This window comes from Nelusetta ayraudi, unplaced genomic scaffold, assembly GCF_046127955.1.
Source record: "Nelusetta ayraudi isolate G7.1 ecotype Tasmania unplaced genomic scaffold, CSIRO-AGI_Nayr_v1 ptg000022l, whole genome shotgun sequence".
Lineage (NCBI taxonomy): Eukaryota > Metazoa > Chordata > Actinopteri > Tetraodontiformes > Monacanthidae > Nelusetta > Nelusetta ayraudi.
Window position 1 is genome coordinate 3,162,885 of NW_027466072.1, and position 17,189 is coordinate 3,180,073.

General features: G+C 42.2%; 2 protein-coding genes across 4 annotated transcripts in view; one reads left to right on the top strand and one right to left on the bottom strand.

Annotated features, from left to right (window-relative positions):
* ccdc186 (coiled-coil domain-containing protein 186) overlaps positions 1-7,726 on the bottom strand; it is a 23,566-nt gene extending 15,840 nt beyond the window's left edge. For both annotated transcript variants that reach the window (XR_012926837.1, XM_076028129.1), the window contains exons 1-8: positions 7,590-7,726; positions 5,509-6,496; positions 4,851-4,977; positions 3,794-3,922; positions 2,211-2,423; positions 1,978-2,097; positions 487-591; positions 153-251 (exon numbers count right to left, since the gene is read on the bottom strand). Coding sequence is in view for 1 of the 2 variants with exons in the window: in XM_076028129.1 (XP_075884244.1) it covers positions 153-251; positions 487-591; positions 1,978-2,097; positions 2,211-2,423; positions 3,794-3,922; positions 4,851-4,977; positions 5,509-6,476 (1,761 nt within the window). In the remaining variant the exon portion in view is untranslated. The remainder of the gene's footprint in view (positions 1-152; positions 252-486; positions 592-1,977; positions 2,098-2,210; positions 2,424-3,793; positions 3,923-4,850; positions 4,978-5,508; positions 6,497-7,589) is intronic.
* On the top strand, positions 7,102-17,100 carry tdrd1 (tudor domain containing 1). Of its 2 annotated transcripts, none has more exons than XM_076028131.1 (23): positions 7,102-7,119; positions 8,933-9,048; positions 9,168-9,205; positions 9,342-9,393; positions 10,025-10,139; positions 10,356-10,422; positions 10,506-10,586; positions 10,674-10,853; positions 10,947-11,090; positions 11,179-11,344; positions 11,445-11,525; positions 12,036-12,212; positions 12,319-12,426; positions 13,380-13,550; positions 13,661-13,921; positions 14,006-14,152; positions 14,235-14,351; positions 14,446-14,571; positions 15,752-15,919; positions 16,026-16,250; positions 16,485-16,568; positions 16,654-16,703; positions 16,849-17,100. In XM_076028131.1, exons 3-23 carry the CDS (start codon positions 9,191-9,193, stop codon positions 16,927-16,929), a joined length of 2,616 nt encoding a protein of 871 aa, XP_075884246.1. In that variant the 5' UTR covers positions 7,102-7,119; positions 8,933-9,048; positions 9,168-9,190; the 3' UTR covers positions 16,930-17,100. The 2 variants fall into 2 exon arrangements, with proteins under 2 accessions (XP_075884246.1, XP_075884245.1); XM_076028130.1 differs by lacking the exon at positions 7,102-7,119 and adding an exon at positions 8,447-8,555 and having other exon boundaries at positions 8,886-9,048.
* Positions 17,101-17,189: the final 89 nt, after the last annotated feature.

Consider the following 17,189-nt stretch of genomic DNA (forward strand, 5'->3'; position numbering starts at 1 on the left):
AAACCTGCAATATTTGCATTTTTGTCAGACTTCTACATTGCAAGAATCTCACTTGTCAAAAACGTTAAGCTCCTGCGCAACAAAAACACGGACCGGACATGCACACGAGGGCGTGACAGGGTGTTTCTGCACACGTGCAAAGCGGTGGTCACCTGTAACTGGTCCGTCTGCTCCTGCTTGTGCTTCTCCAGTTCGCCTTTGGTCTCCCTCAGTTTAGCATCCAGCTCGTTGGACTTGATTTCCTCTGATTCCTGGACAGGAGAGGGAGGGGGAGGGAAAAAAGGTTCAAAAACAAGACAGAATCCCAGTGAAAGACAGCAGCTGAAGAAGAAGTGTCGGTAGCTGTGTTTCCAAGTGAACCTCTCCCAGGCAAAACCTGCTGCGGTTCACTCAGTTCATTCATTCCAAGTTGTCTTGGACCGGGTTGTGTGGTGTTTGCTCATATTTCTGCTCGGCTAGTGTTTGAGTGTGACATGAGAGGCAGACCTGGTACGTTCGGATCATGTCCTGGCAGTTCTTGCGGATCTGTTCCGTCTCCTCTTTGGCCTGGACCAGCTTGGACGTCGTTTCCCTCAATTTGTCTTTCGTTTCCTGCGTGTAAATCAATGAAAATGTGGAAATTTTCTTGAAATCCTCTGGAATAAAACACGCATTTCTGGTTCAGGCTGCGATTTGTACGTGCATCAACAGAGCTTCAAAAAAAAGCCCAAGTGGCTGCAGCTTCCGTTGCCGCAAGCCACTAATAATATATTATTTTTAGGACGCGTTAAGAAACAAAAAGGGCCGTTGGTTCATTTATGCAGAGACTCAAAAATAGCCTTGTTAGCGACGGTGCCTCTGCCCCATCATCACTGTGCCATTTGTTTAATCAGGAACCAGAAAGAAATCACATCTCTTATAGAGCAGCGGCAAATGAAATAAAGTGACTGAAGTGGAAACACAAATTAGGTGCAGAGATTTGACAAAGTGTTGTACAGACTGACTGAATAGTGGACATACAGCTGCACACTCAAGTCACCGACAGACAAGTGTCCACTATTTATTCAGCAGAATTTGCATAAAGTAATAAATAAGATCTGACCTATTGCTTTTTTTTTTTGACGAGTTGGACTATAAACAATAACTCTATTCCGGCAACAACAATGTCCCTGATAATTGTGTTTTTTGACTGATATATTTACTAATTGCAAAAAAGAAGAAAAAAAAAATGTTCCAAAATTAATTTTCCTCTCGGGAAGTTCGAAAGTTACTCAAAGTTACTTGAAGAATACATCCAGTTCTTAAAGGGTCTCAAACTATAAACATTCTACAGAGTCTGTTTGTCATCACCGCGCTCCCATGAAGCGACGAGTATATACAGGTACTACCCAGAAAATTAGAATATCCTGAAAAGGTTGTTGTATTTCCCCATGTCTGAACTCTTCTGAGCCAACCCAAGACAGACTTTTCAAAGGCTCAGGACCCTTTTGGATTCTTTGGACTCTTTGAACCTACAACACTGAAGCTTTTCACAGTATTCTCATTTTCTGAGTTTGTTGGTTTGTGGTTTTAATAAGCTGAAAATCTTAATCAGCAAAGTTACAACAAGGAACTGCTTGAGATATGTCAATGTGCGTGTTATGGCTCAATAAAATGTGTTGGTTTCCTCTTTTATGTTAAATTGCCAAAATAAAACAACTTTTACTTGATATTCTAATTTTTCGGGTAGTACTGTATATATATCCAAAAACCTCCACAGATCTCCACAAAATGACACTTTAGGATTTTCTCATCTCTGGGAGAGTTTGCTGACAAGCATTATAAAATTAGAAACATTATGAAATTAGTCAAGTAAATTTAGGATAACGTGATCTTCAGAAATCCTGGCACACAGAGAGGTCTGCAAGTTTATTTTGGTCATTATTAATCTAATTTGCTCTTTTCGAAATACTGACGCAAATATGAATGCAAAATGCAAAAACTAGAGATTCGTATCACCTTGTGTGCATCCGCCTCACTCTTCAGTTTGTTCTGGGCCCATTTGACCTTAATTAGATGGGAGTTGATCTCTTCCTTCAGCTTCTCTCCCTCTCGGGTCAGCCTGCTCACTTCTCCTTCCTGAGAGGACACAAAGGGAAGCGCACAAATGTGTCAGCTGTTTGTCCTCCAAAGTCAACCGAGCACAAACAAGCGCCCATCAATTATTTTCGCACTGGTAACTGAGTGTTCACCTTGGCATCGCAGAGCTGCTGCAGTCGACCTTTGTCCTGAGCCAGCTGGTTCCCTCTGAGCGCCTGGCGGTCCACCTCCTTGGTGGCTTCTCGCAGCCTCTTCTCCAAGCTTTCCTTGTCGCGCCTCAGGTCCAGGGCCTCCTTCTCCCCGCGCACATATTTCATCACCATGGTCTCTTTGTCTTGCCGCGCTTCATCACACTTCTTGTTTGCCTGAGCATATTTCAAATGATTGCCAGTTAGTCATTTTTGAATGTATCTGGTTGATGGGAATAATGCAATTTGATACAAATATCATTGAAATAATGAGCAGAAGCAGTTGGCTCAAGCTGTTAACTGGGTATATTCCAAGATTATTGAAATAACCAAATACGCCTCAATAACTCTTTCAGGAAAATTGAAGAGGGGTAGTAAAATGTGACGTATTTGTATTTATTTCATTTCATTTGTTTATTTTAAAAAGGGAATCCTATTGTAAAAACAGACAAAAGAACTCAGGTGCTCAGTGGTTCTGAAAGGACACAGCCTGATGATCTGGACCTCCGGGCCAACATTTGATAAACTTGACTGAGACGGGATTAAAGGAGATGGCTGAGTGCAAAAAACCTTGCTTGTGTTGTTCACTGAGCAGTGAAATTGCTTCTTTTTTTTCCGAAAAGCTTTACAAAAGTGTCGGGGACGGGGTGTAACCCTGCAAGTGAAAAAAGACTATCTCATAAAAAAAAGTGCTTTTGTCACTGTTCACGGTTAAAGCTGCAATAACAACGATTTGACATGCAAAGACCTTGACTGTTCAAGATGTTAGTTTAGTACAAACAACTTGAAATAACATGGTGAGTTTGAGAGGAGAAGATATAAATAGAACATTTTTCTGGCTATCGAGAGCAAATATGAGACTTGAAAAAACAAAAACACTAAATTCAAGAGAACTTTCCTTTTCATGCAAAGTGGTTTGTTGGTCATCTACATTCAGTGAACATCACCCGCTAGTTTCAAATATGTAGGTATATGTAGATGCTGCAGCTCTCCAGCTCAGTCTGATGCAACAACAAATACATTTGGCTGCAACACAGAAGAGAAATATCTGCACTGAATTGCGATGTAACTTTATAACCGTTTCTCAAACGAATGACCATCTTTTGAATCTTCTGTCCAACCTGGCATACACAACCAGTCAAAAGTTTGGACACACCTGTTTATCTTTACAACTTTCTACATTGTTAACACGGACTGAAGACATCAAATATATGACCACGATATGTGGATTAATGTTGCAAAAGAATACCTAAATATGCTTTTATTATGAAGGGTGGCTATTCTAGAACATCTAAAATAAAAAAACTTGTTGGAGTTATTTCACAATTTTTTGTTAAACACATATTCCATATGTGTTTATTCATAGTTTTAATGCCTTGAGTGACAATCTACAATGTAAATACTCATGAAAATTAAAGAAAAACCATTAAGACCATTAAATAAGAAGTATGTGTACGAACTTTTGACTGGTAGTGTATGAAGTCATGTCACCAACAGTGCGGTGAGTCTGATCAGAGACTGCCGCAGTGTTTGTCGCCTGGTCGTACCTGTTCGACCCTGTGGGCCATCTCTTTCTGTGCCTGCTGGAGGGCAGCCTTAGCTGCCTTGTCTTGCTGTACGAGTTTATCCCTCGATTCCCTCAGCTCTGTCAGCAGCTCGTCCACCCTGCCCTCCAACTGCGGAAACAAGAGGTTTGTGACTTGTCAAACGTGTTTGATGACATGGGAGCCTGGGGACACACCTGGACTAACCTGCTGCGCAGGATGGTACCTGAGACAAGATTACTCAGTGACAGGAATGACAATCAGACGGTGGGGGTGAGTCAGGCACGGTCCTGTTATCAGTGTTGAGCCGTTTGCGGAGAAAGAAAGACGGATGTATTTCCAGGAAAATAAGCGTGACGGAAATCTCTTTCTATATATAAAAGTGCTGGGCAATAGACGTTGAAGCCATTGAATAAAGTCTGAGTCAGTGGTGGGAAGGGAAGAGGGTCACACACAGGTGTATACGAGTCATAAAAGTCCCCTTTTTACCTTTTGTTTGTCTAAAACTTAAACAAACATCTCTCACTACGAAAGCGGAAATGAATTACTGTTCCATGTTTGGGAAAATAGACTGAGAGTAAAAAATATGAATGGGTGCATAATGGTTTGAATGGGTGTGCAGGCAGTGATTCATTCTGACAAATCTAGTCTATTTAAAGCACACACACGTGACATAATGAATGTTTGAAATTTGTTCTCCCACCAGGCCGCTTTGTTTGACTCCCTTAATGACCTGCCAGACTCCTGCTTTAATTGATTCAGGGTCTTTGTGGCTGGTGCTACACAACAACATATGTTCCCTTGTTTGTTCTCTTCTTCGACACAATCACAATGGACAGCAGATCATTTTTTTCCAGACAGGGAAATTTTTTTTTAATGAATGTAATGACTGAAATTTAGCTGATTCTGCACGGATATTCACAATTCACAAGCCGTCTTCTACATGTTTACAGTCGCTGAAGCTAAAACGTGTGTAAACTGAACATATGAACGACACACAAAGTCCGTTTGTCTGTGACTGAGAACAACGTGAATACACCTGCCTTGGACTTGAACAAACCTTTTGCATGGTTGACATGTGCAGCTTCTCGGTCTCTGCCCTCTTCTTCAGCTCGTCCCTCATGTTGTCCTTCTCTGCGCAGATACCAAGGATCAGCTCCTGGTGCCTTTTGTTCTCCTCTAGCAACCTACACAGACAGGCATGCACGCAGAGTTCCATGTTATCCCCATGGCTTTAACACATTGCGTATTTAAAAAAAGAAAAGAAAATAAAAGAAAAATGCAATTTTGTGTGACAACTGGCAAAAAAGTCTGGCCTTTATCATTCACAAATTGCCTTCTGTGCTGGTTCACATTAAACCGATTTAATGCAATTAAAACAAACCGTGTGGAAAAAGCCCATGGCGCTTGGAAAGTGGGCTAATCTCTTGCTAAGCTCAATCATTACAGCAGAAGCTGAGTGTTGTACAATTCATGTACTGTAAGTGATGAGGGTCAGTCAGTGCATCATTAGCTCTTCAAGGGAGCATGTAAAGATCAGCTTCCTGTCTATGAAAGCTCCAATGGAATGCAAAATGTCGCTCTAACTCGTGTTTTCTAACCATAACAGGTTCATGAATGCCTTGGAGATGAGAAAAGTGCATATTTTGCTTCATTTGCTTTCAGAAAGCATCGGTTTCAGTAGAAGCATAACAGACAAAACAAAAGGAGCTCCTTACCTCTGAACAGCCTTCTCTTGCTGTGCATACTTGTACTGCACACACTTCTCAAAGACCACCATGCAGCCATCTTGGTCTGTTGTGAGTCCATTGACCGTTGGGCTCCCTTTCCGCTCCCCTTCACCTTCCGCCTCAGGCAGCTGACAGGCCAGCAGCTCCGATTCCAGCTCATCCAGCAGCGACTCCTGCGACAGCGAGCGCTGGATCTGGGAAAGAAGCTTTCGGCTGCACTCGGTGTCATACGGGCTCGACAAGGCGTGCAATGGGGCTGAGGTGCTGGAGCTGGTTTGCGGGCTGGAAGCGGGCGAGGAGGAGCCGACGGCGTCTGAACTTGGGGTGGAGGGACCGTTGGAGATACCGGAGGTGGCTGAGGACTCGTGAGGGAAATTCTCAGACGGGCTTTGGACGGATGAGGGTGGGCTTCCAGCGGAACCAACATCATCAGACGGAGACGACGGCTTCTCACAGATGGGAGTGTTGTCACTAGAAATACTTACATCATTAAAAGTCAAAGGAGTTTCTATAGTCCCTTCCAGAACTGAAGGTGAATTTTCTACCACCTCATCTAAGGTGGCAACTGGAGCGACCAAAGTGGCACCGCTCTCATTTGAAAGCTGAGGTCTTCCGCCTTCATCAGAAGTCAGGCTACTGTCACAGCTAGCATCAGTCACTGGCTCAGTCCTTTTTAAATTTTCCAGGGTGGGCATTTGGGCCTGTGACTTTGCCTCTGCAACAGTCTCGATATCTAACTCCACCTTGACTAATCCCCCGTCAAGTTGGGTTTCATCATTTGCTTGGTTGCAATTTTCTTCTCCATCTCCACTGTGGTGAGAGAGTAGCTCCTCCTCTTCCACATTAGATGTGTTGTTGCTGTGCAAAAGGTTGACTGGGTGTGGTCCTTTCACCGCAGTGTCAACCACCGATCCTTTCACTGGACAGATGTCTGCTTCAGAGTCACACTGCTCCATCGTCCCCGTGTGGTTCAAATCTGAACACAGAAAAAAAGATGTGCATAAACATAACAGCAGTAACATATCAGTGTCATCTAAGAAAAAAAATATACATATGCAATGTAAAAATGTTCATAAGCATGATGTACCTATGGAAACATAGGGATACGTAGATACATAAAACATAAATATATATATAAATAGAACATATATGTATATATATATATATATATATATATATATATATATATATATATATATATATATATATATATATATATACACACACACACACACACACACACACACACACACACACACACACACACACACACAACTGTATAGCCAATAGCAAACAATTTCAGCACAGTTATTTACAAATTAATTATTCATTTCCCCATCACTCTTACAGTTAACACGCTTCCTCTTCCATATATTCATAAACACTTTGTGTACGTCTTTTTAAACATATTTATTTTCCCACGTGATCTATGAAAAATAATCAAAGCTCAACATGCAGAAGCTTTTCACTGTTCTTCAAAGAACACACGTATTGAGCAAAGAAATGATCAAAGAAAACACGTCATTTACACCGCAGCTGCAAGCAGCAGCTTACTATTGTCATGATGCTCGTCTGACAGGTGTCACAGCCAAGCAAGTTGTAAGTAGTCTTTCTCATGATGACAGATTGTCACTTCGAGAAGCTAGTTTTCAAATGTCCAGCATCGGGTTGATTGCTGCGCATCTTGGTTAACAAGCACTGGGCGTTTTTGCCCTTTGTAACGCTATTTATTACCGTGCTATTGCCATTTCAATGCCTGCCAGGTTTAGCCCTGGCGATGCTGACATTAGCGTGCTAGCCACTGCGAATCCTACACCAAAAGTGTTCAAAAAACAACAAGCACCAACGTACGCCATTGTAACGCCTCGCCTGCTGAATTCAACAGTGTCCCTGCCTTAATTAAATCAAGGTGGAAACAGTTCACTGATATGAGATACGGCACACTGGCTGCCTACTTTAGCCAGCTAGGCTAACGCTGACAACGCTGTATCTCTCCATCGCGCATAACGTTTTGTCTAACGTGACGGATCGCGCTGGCACAAGGCTTACAAAAGATGACTGTCACTCACCAAAATCCAAAATGCCATGATGAGCCAACAGCGCAGACAATGCGGACGGGAGAACTTTGGGGGTTTGTGCCTGACCAGCTGATAGCCCCAACAAGTCACTTTGATATGACACATCAACAAATATGGCTGCTGCTGGAGGAACGGCACGGCGATATGAACCAATGAGAACCCAAGAAGATGTGACGTCACCTGGTCTCTACCATTGGCTGCCGAGTGAGGGCACTCCGCCAGTTTATTTCCTTTCAAACAAAACTGAAGATGATTTATGGTGCAAGTTAACCTTATATTAAACCGTGAGTTAATAAGTGTGGTTAGCAACGTAGTCCAAAGTTTGGACACCCCCCTCCAATGACTTTAAAGTCTTTTCTTTCATTCTCATGACTATTGACATTGCAGTTTCACTGAAGGCATCAAAACTACGTATGAGCACACATGGAATTATGTAGGAAACAATAAAAGTGTAAAACAAAACTCATCACGTTTTATATTTCAATTCTTCAAAATAGCCATCTTTCATAAAAAGCATACTTAGATTTATTTGACATATTTTTCATTGCTGCATTATTACATAGAACTTGCTCATATATTTGATGTCTTCAGTATCTCTCTGCAGTGTAGAAAGTTGTAAAGATAGTGAAGATGTTAAACTCCAAAATGGGTTTGTTTGATAAATTCGACAAACCCGACTTAGAATTATGCCACGTTAGATACAGTAGTAATGTTGACATGCCATTTACACACACTTGTGTGGAATAATAATAATAATAATAATAATAATAATAATAATAATAATAATAATAATAATAATAATATTTAAAAAATCTGTTAGATCACGGTCTCTTTTACAACACCCAACGACGGGACCAGACGAGAGGCCGTTCATACTGTGTTGGTCTTTTCTCAACCGTGCGCAATCTGCGCATGTGCAGCCAATCACTTCGATTTCTGAACGCCACGTGCTGTCAGGTAAAAAAAAAAAGAAAAAAACTCTCAAATTACATACACATGTAGTAGGAAAGTAATGTAATAATATATATATATATATACATTCGACGCATGTGTCTGTATTGGTACAACAATTTGGGGTTGTTGTTGTTTTGTTTTTGTTTTTTTTTTACTGTTGGCCTTTCTTAATTTATGATTCATTTATTTTTTACTTGCTGGTAAAGGTAATCAGCAAGCTAACGTGCTAGCAATCTAAGGTGCTGGACGGCTCGGCCCAATTATTTGCTGAAACGACCCATTGGTGGTGACGTGCTTTCCTAAAGTTTTTTGACGACGCTGCATATATTCAAGTTTTCAGACTCTGTCATGTTTTCGTCATTTTCTCCGATCATGGTGAGACCCAACCGGCCGTTGAGACAGCCGTTGTCGAACCCCGTGGTTCCACCTTGCTCTCCTCCCCTCTCGACACCATTTTGTTCACCTGTTCGCCCAGTCTTAGGTGCCGTTGCCAACGGTAAAGTAACGTTCTTCTCCCCGCAGTTCTGACTTCACTCAGGATTACATGCTCGTATCAATTAACTAATTAACTCGGGCCTTTTGTTCCCGTTAATTGAGCACATCTCCTTTCCACAGGTCAAGCCAACTCCGTGATAAACATGGGCAAATCGATGGTAATGTCCTTTAGTTGTAAATTATAAATTAAAAAAACAAACAAACTAAAACTCCACCTTTTAAATTGAAGTACGCAAATTATTTATATGTATATATATGTGTGTGTGAAATTTATTAATATTTTTTTCATTCCAGATGCCAGGATGTCTTACGCCAACACGCTACTGCAACTACTGTGGTCAGCAAGGTACTATGGTCACTAGTATCACTCGTATAAATTTGTTTTTGTTTGTCTGTTGTGTGTGCAACCATGTAGAAATGTTTTCCAAAAATGCTGGTTGAATGAAAGCTGTCTTAATTGCTCATCAATTAAAATATAAATTTTTAGGTACTCCTTATCTTTTAGTACTATCGCAAGTCTGCAGAAACACATGGCATTGTGAATTTGAAATTCTGCATTATGCTGCATTCACATGGAGTCTGGCAGATTCTGGCCACATAATTTTAAACTGGATGCAACTTTGAGCCAAAAAACAAAAGACATTGACATTGAGGTGTTGGTTTTGAGGCAGCAACACCTAAAGTTGTTCCAGACTTTAGAAGCATATAAAGTTCTTTCAAATAATGTTTTAAGGGAAATTGTGCATTCAGGGAATTTAAAATAAGGTCCAGTTGACAATGCAACATCTAGAAGAAGAATTTTATAGCCACAGCTAAAATATTATCTGTCCATAAGAAGTTCTCCGCAGTGTTCTTCATTTGTGGCTTCCATGACACAACTATAGACATGCATGTTATCCAGCTTATATTATTAAAGCAGTCTATGTTTATTTTTTTAGGATTATGAAGGGACTTATTTACATGTGTTAACCTTACAGGGCAGTTTCGGTGCATGCGTTGCAAGAAGACGTCTTACTGTTCTGTGGCCTGTCAGGCGGAAGACTGGAAGGCGCATAGACACATGTGCCAGACTGCTGAGTCAGAACCTTTACCGTAAGATGATTTATTTATGACAAGTTATGGGACTTGAGCACTATTTTTAGTTGAGAAAATAGTCATTGCACCAGCTGGTTGCCGTCGGCTTAATTCATGAACATGATTTTTTTATCTTTTTTTTTATTTTGAAAGGCGATGATGCCACTACTCGTGAATAAACTGCTCTGAAAGCATTATGTAACATCCTTAACATAATGTGATCTCAATCTACAGCGCGGATCCAGTAGACATTACAGTCCCACTTGTGAGTGGAGAGAACCTTGGCCTGCTTGATCCAAAGGTAATTGTAGAGAATTTGGATATTTTAATTGATATAAAACATGCCTAATTTATTTCATCTCATCCTTCTTCATGAAAATTAAGCCTGATGGTGCATCCAGCCACCGCAGGATCTATATGAAAGACTTACAAACTTTTAAAGTTACTAAAGGAACAGAGATCCAGGTGTGTAAACTCCCAGTTTGCCACACATTTTAGAGCCTAACAAGTCCCTTTTCAGTCATGTTTCTTTTTGTAATTATGTGCTGTTAGGCTTGTGTTGTCGAGTGCCATAATCCCGGGAGGTTTTTCCTCCATACCCAAACTCCTGAGGTGATTAAAATGCTGCAGACGATCAGCATGGAGCTCCAGAAAACCTACAACTGCCCACAAGCAGTGACTTACACACCTTGTGTTGATGAGCTCTGCGCAGTTCAGTTTTCCAGCGACATGGTAAGAACAGCCCTTGTTAAGCTCTTTGTCAATGTGCATTAGAGCAGATTGACTGACAGTTCTTTCTCCTTTTTTTTTCCTGCAAACACATAGAACTGGTACAGAGGCCTGGTCCAGGCTTTGGCCGCTGACCAGAAGAAGGCCAAGGTCCTTTACATTGACTTTGGCAACGAGGAGGATGTCCCTGTAGAACGGATCAAACCACTGGCTGCTGAAATCCAGCCATTCTTTCCTTGTGCAAGTTCAAAGTCACGCATATCAATTTAGTAATATTAATTTTAGTGCATCACAGCTGCCATTTTGACACTTTGCGTTGTTTTTTCAGGCGATGGAGTGCTATATCGCTGGTGTCGTGCCACTGACTGGCACTTGGTCTGCTGAGAGCTGTATTGCAGTCAAGCAGCTAATTGGAGGCAAGACTGTTAAAGTTAAACTGTTGGGGACCGAAGAAAATGGCCACGTCCATGCTGTGGATATCTTGCTTTCCAAAGGTGGGTTATATAAAGGTAGGAACAATTTGAAAGGATAGGAGACGTGAAAGAAACAAGACAAATATTAACCTGAAGACAACTTTCTCTCCTGGTCCTTCAGGACTGCAGCTGAGCTCTTTTCTCATTGAACACAGTTACGCTGCAGAGAAAGACAACCCAGCTCCATCTGTGCAAGAAATCCGTAAGTTTGAGTCACTGTCAGGGGATTAACCATAAAGGTGACATTAATGACACTAGCTTGCGTCCTGTCACAAATCACAAAATAAAATCTCATTTTAGCATTTTTAACAGTGGGGATCTCTGTTCTGCTTAACTTTAACATGAAAGTAAAGATGTCCATCTTTTTGAAGTAACACCACTGAGGTAAACTGAAGTAAACACAAATCTAAAATTGTAAAGTGGTTTCTGTAGGAAAGCCAGCTCTTAAATGTGCCTTATGTGGAGTTGTACTCTTAGTGGCTCTCTCAGGCTTCACAATAAAGCTTTTTGTAATGTTTCTTCTTGGGTTTTTGTTTTTTTTTCTTCTTTCATTTATATTTTTACACGAAAAAATGGTCTCATTTACACACAATCAGTTGGACGTGGGATCGGAATATCAGCCATTTGGACTAACTTGTATTTTTTTTTTAGTCATAATTGCCGTTTTGATAAATACATTTGTATATTAAGGTGATGCTATTTTCCTCCTAAGATGCCATGGTGAATGCGTCCTTGGAAAACTTCAAGCGCCTCTCCATTGGCAAGGACGACAATACTTGGGCTCAGCCACCAGAGTCACTGACACAGGCAGTTGGTGATTCCTTCTATGTGGTGGTCACCCACCTCCAGTCTCCAAATGAAATTATAGTGCAGAAGGTGGAGAATGCAAGTAAGGGGGATTCATTCTCTAACTCTAAACCTAGAAGATTTAGGACTTGCCGTCATGTGTGTGAATGTTTTGTAATCTGATCACTTGAAACTGATTTCTTCTTCAGGAGCAATTCAAGAGTTGCAGATGAAGTTGAGGGATTATTACTCTCAGGTTTCACCACCTCAGAACTTCAGACCAGCCCCTGGCACTGTCTGTTGTGCCCAGTTCTCAGGTATGAAAGCGACTTGCGCATGAATTCTTTGACATGAGCATGGGTTTTATTGAGTTCAAAAAAGAGCCAGACAATTGGACTTGCTATGTGTCAGCAAAAAAAAGCTTGGCTAAAGCCCCAATTCCACTGCCCAAAAAACGTGTTTTTTTTTTTGTTTTTTTTTAAATAATCAGCATTTGGTGGCGGTGGAATCTGCTCACCGAGCCGCGCGACAAAACAGGTCAAACGACCCGGCAAACGACCCGGGTCAAAATTGGCTACGATCGGCTCCGCACTAATTGGCTTGCGATGGAATCTGTAAACCTGGGACAACACCACCTTTTTTACCTGCCGCAAGGGGTGACGTTGAGCGTAACGTGCGCTAAATCAAAGTATCGCGCCAGTCGCGGCGTATATCAAGCACTGATGCAAAAGTTTTCGATCACGTTCCATCAGCGCTCGATAATTGTTCATTGTCCTCTGGCTGTTTCGCCCGCTGCTAGGGCACAAAATGGACCAGACGGCGAAACAGTCGTTGCACGGCGGGAAGCGCGCACCGCTTCAAGTCTGTCGTGAGTGACGTCATCGTTCCACTACAGCCAAAAGTGACCAACAACTAAGAACACTGGCCACCGCCGGACTCTTGAATTCTGTAGAACTTCATCATGCGATCTCAGCGCAGCAGACACGCAGCGGTGAAAGCGGAGGGGGTGCAGCTTGCCGGGGGGGGGGGGTGTGACACCCCGCTGGGTTTGGTGCGTGTACACAGAACGCAATGCCGATTGCTTCCGCGACGTCCCGCGTCCAAAAACATGGTGTTATCCCGCTAATTTTAGTGGAACAGAGGCTTTAGTGTAAGTGTTGGTAACGATTTGTTAATATCTTGTACCAGGCGTTCGCTGATTACGATCAACCTGAGCAACAGGTCACGTTTTTCCCCAACCTTAAGCCAGATATGATTTTATCCCTTGCAGAGGACAAGCAGTGGTACAGAGCTAAAGTTCTGGCTTATGCATCCGAAGAACGTGTTTGTGTGGGCTATGTGGACTTTGGCAACTCGGAGGAGGTGGAATTAAGCCACCTGCAACCCATTACTCCATCACTCCTGGAACTGCCAATGCAGGCCTTTCCTTGTGCTCTTGCAGGTTGTGCAACTGCTGTACATTAATTACAACAGCTATGACCATTTTTTTTTAGATTTAGATTATTTACATTCTCTTTTTCATTTCTAATAAATCTCGTTTTGCGCCCGCAGGGTTGCAGCCTGTGGGTGAAAGCTGGTCCAAGGACTGCATCGTGGCTCTGCAAAGGCAGGTTTCAAACAGAATCTTGCGCATCGAGATCCAGGGAGCGCACGAGGGAAAAGCTTTGGTGGCCTTGATTGACGAAGGCAGTGACCCCCAGGTCAATGTGGCCGAGCTGCTGACCTCTGCTGGCTTCAGCGTGCCCGCCTCAGCCATGGGCGGCGGTGATCATCAGCTGGAGCAAAAAGCAGTCATCTCTGCCAAAAAACAAGGTGGGGATCGTCTACAATTGAAAATATTGCCGCAATCTCATACATTTTACAGTGAGCTTTTCAAAGCAGCACATTCACATGCAGGCTCCGAGGCTGAAATCAAAGCGGATGTGAAAGGAAATGAGTCAAACCAAGAGCAAGTCCAACCGGCATCACAGGCAGGAGGCCTCCAGCAGGAGCCGGCAGCAGCAGCAGCAGCAGCAGCGACTGCACCTGAACTTCAACCTGATTGTGTGTGGCTATGCGGTGAAATTCAGCAACGTATTGATGGAATAGCCCCCAAATTGAATGTTTTCCCTCAATCTTGTTGTAGCTCCATCTTTCCCAGTCACCTGGAAGACAGTGAAGCTGCCATCCAAGGAGAGCTTCCATCCCTGCATCGCAGCTGTTGTCAGCCCGGCTCTTTTCTACCTTTTCAACTCCAGCCAGAGTCAGAACCCTTGCCCCTCTCTTTTTCTTATCCTTATCTGCCACTGGCAGACAGAATTGCAATTTACTTCTATTGGCTTGATACTGCGTTACAGCGGACCAGCAGAAACTTGAGAAGGTGATAATGCAGCTTAATGCTCATTGCAGCAGCAGCAGTTCTTTATCCCCAGCTGACCTGGGCACACTGGCTCCTGGGGCCGCCTGCTGTGCTCGCTTCTCTGGTGAGGAGCACTTTTTGTCATTTTGAATTCATAGAAATGTACTCGCTTACCTTGTTCACCCTGGCGAGGACACAACGCCACAATCGTGCAATGGCCACTACACTCCGTCATGTCCTTTTGGCCGTGTGTCATGGAAGTGTACGTCTAGGTTAGTGTGTAGCTCATCTTGAGTTGGCAAAATGCTCCATTGGTCTTGACTTATGTCCCATTAGCAGTAAATAGCATTTTAAGAGGAAGCGAGTGATGACTGCCGCCTGTTAAATGGTGAGGTTATTATAGAGTTATTTAAAGTGGAAGACAAATGTCAGTTCCAGACTGCAGACTTTTCATAGTTGCAGTTGCATGGTTTTGCCACTGTGTGTCAGACAAACTGCAGATGACTGCTCCTCAAAGACATAGTTCTCAGCATGGTGGGTCAGATAGTAGCAGCACTGTAGAATGAAAAAATGAAATGAGAGAAAGTCCATGGCAAGTTAGGCATTAAAGGAGGGAAAAAAAATGTCAGCGTATTGACTGGATGACCAACTCATTTTGTGTGCGTTTTGCTGACGGTGCTCGAGACCCCACCTGTAGTTGTTACCCCTGCAGGCGTAAGCTGGTAATTTGGTGTCTGCAAGTACAAGTAATTACACAGCGAGTTTGCATCCAAGCACAGGAGTGACCCTACTTTAAACACAGTATGCAAGTTGGAGACTATGGCAAAGTATGCATTCCGCAGCTAACAACAGGGTCTGTTTTAATGGATCCCCCCCCTGCTCCTTCGCTGTCTGCTGGGATGTAGCTGGTAAAGGCCCATTCATTTTCAAGAGCAGCTGTGTAGGTTACCTTGCCGTACCGGCTGGATTGTTGGACATTAGGGCCTTTTGTTCCATGTCGTCGTTTTTCAACAAAGTCCTATCATTTTTCACATTTATTGTGAAGATCATGACTTTGATTAGAAAAAAATGTATCTAAAAGTACATTAAAAGTATTGTCATGTAATGACAAATTATTATAAAGGTAATACTTTTAATTCTAATAATTTTCACACAGGATTTGAAAATGGATAGTGCAACAGAAGTTGGATTTAGACAGAAAAGGAAAACAACGTAATCATTAAAACATTAAAATATAATGAAATAAAACAGTTCTTCCAAAATGTCTTATTTACAAAAGAGGTGTTTTCCCCCCCTCACTGTAGGTGACAACAACTGGTACCGTGCAGTGGTGCTGGAAATCGGCAAGGAGGAGATCAGTGTCCTCTATGCAGATTATGGAAACACTGAAAAATTGCCGTTTTCCCAGATCGCACCCATCCCCAAGAACCTGCTGGAGCTCCCCTTTCAGATCATTCGCTGCGCCCTCGTTGGTGAGGGGTGGGGGGGATAATATATATTATATATCATTTCCTGCCATACATACGTTCTTCAAGTTCACTGTTCTTGCTTGTTTCCACATCTTTCCTCTGTTTGCAGGCCATGAATCCTTCCCTGCAGAGTGGCCAGAGGAAGTGCTGGTCACTTTTAAAAGGCTGTTATCGGAAGGCGTCGTTGCCACCGCCCTTCACTTTGACGGCTTTGCCAACGTGCTGTCACTTAATCAGGCCAGTGGGGGCAGCGTCAGCGAGATCTTGGCTGTTCTACAAGCCGAACCTGATGATAAGCCGACACTCCAACAGGCCTCTGGTGCATCGCCTGTCGGTTGGTTGAGTCACGTTATTTTTGATCTTTTATAATGTCACACAGTACTTATTTCCTGTATGTTGTTTTATCTATTGTTGTTTTGTGAAATAATATTTTCAATATTTTTGCTTGAAAGTCAATTTTAGCAAAAAAATATCTGTTCACATTGATATCCTGTTTTTCTGCTGCCTGATTAGAAAGATGCAGGTCTGAACGTCAACAAAAATTGTGTCTTAAAATGTTGCTTTTCAGAAAACTCAGGTCAGAATATTCTTATGGAGGCAGGAACCCCATCAATCCATCCAACTCAGTCTGCAAATTCAGCAAAACCTGAAGGTACAAATGATTGAGAGTCAGACATAAGATATACGTCTATATGTATGTATAGGTGCAAAACATTCATTTGCTTTTGTGGTTCCAGATTCTGTCAACTCTGCCCCCTGCAGCTGCAAACAAAGGCTTGAGAGGAAGGTAAACACTGGCTTGTTTTGTTGTTGTTGTTGTTGATGTTCAGTTTGTGCCGTGAGTATGTTTAAGATTGTGATGTCTAAAGTCATCAAAGTTAATTGATGGGAAATATTCCAACGTCTTCTGGTTGGGTTGTTACTCTTTGCAGATTGATCGTCTGGAGAGCCTAACGGAGCAGTTGATTGCGCTGCATAAGCAATTTATGGAGGAAATTCAGAAGGAAAACTAATCCTTCTTTGCTTTGTTATTAAGTCAGTTCCTCTGTTTTGCATTTATTTTCTCTGGTATGATCATGTTCATGTTGATCATGTTCTGTTTAACGTTTGCTTTTATGTAAATCCTGTTTGAAGAAAAAATAATGTGTGGTGTTTTAATTTTCTCTCATAAAACTTATAACCTGTTTGTTTGTCATCGTCTTCATGCCCACTGCTAAAATTGTCTTTTTTTGCCAATTAAATCAAACAAACAACTATCACCAGGAGATGTGGC

Bases quoted from the DNA above. Each gene is read 5' to 3' on its own strand.
- tdrd1 (XM_076028130.1), top strand. From the start codon at position 8,511: ATGTGCAGCCAATCACTTCGATTTCTGAACGCCACGTGCTGTCAG. The intron at 9,049-9,167 runs GTAAAGTAACGT...TCCTTTCCACAG, and splicing joins CTTAGGTGCCGTTGCCAACG to GTCAAGCCAACTCCGTGATA. The intron at 16,704-16,848 runs GTAAACACTGGC...TACTCTTTGCAG, and splicing joins AACAAAGGCTTGAGAGGAAG to ATTGATCGTCTGGAGAGCCT.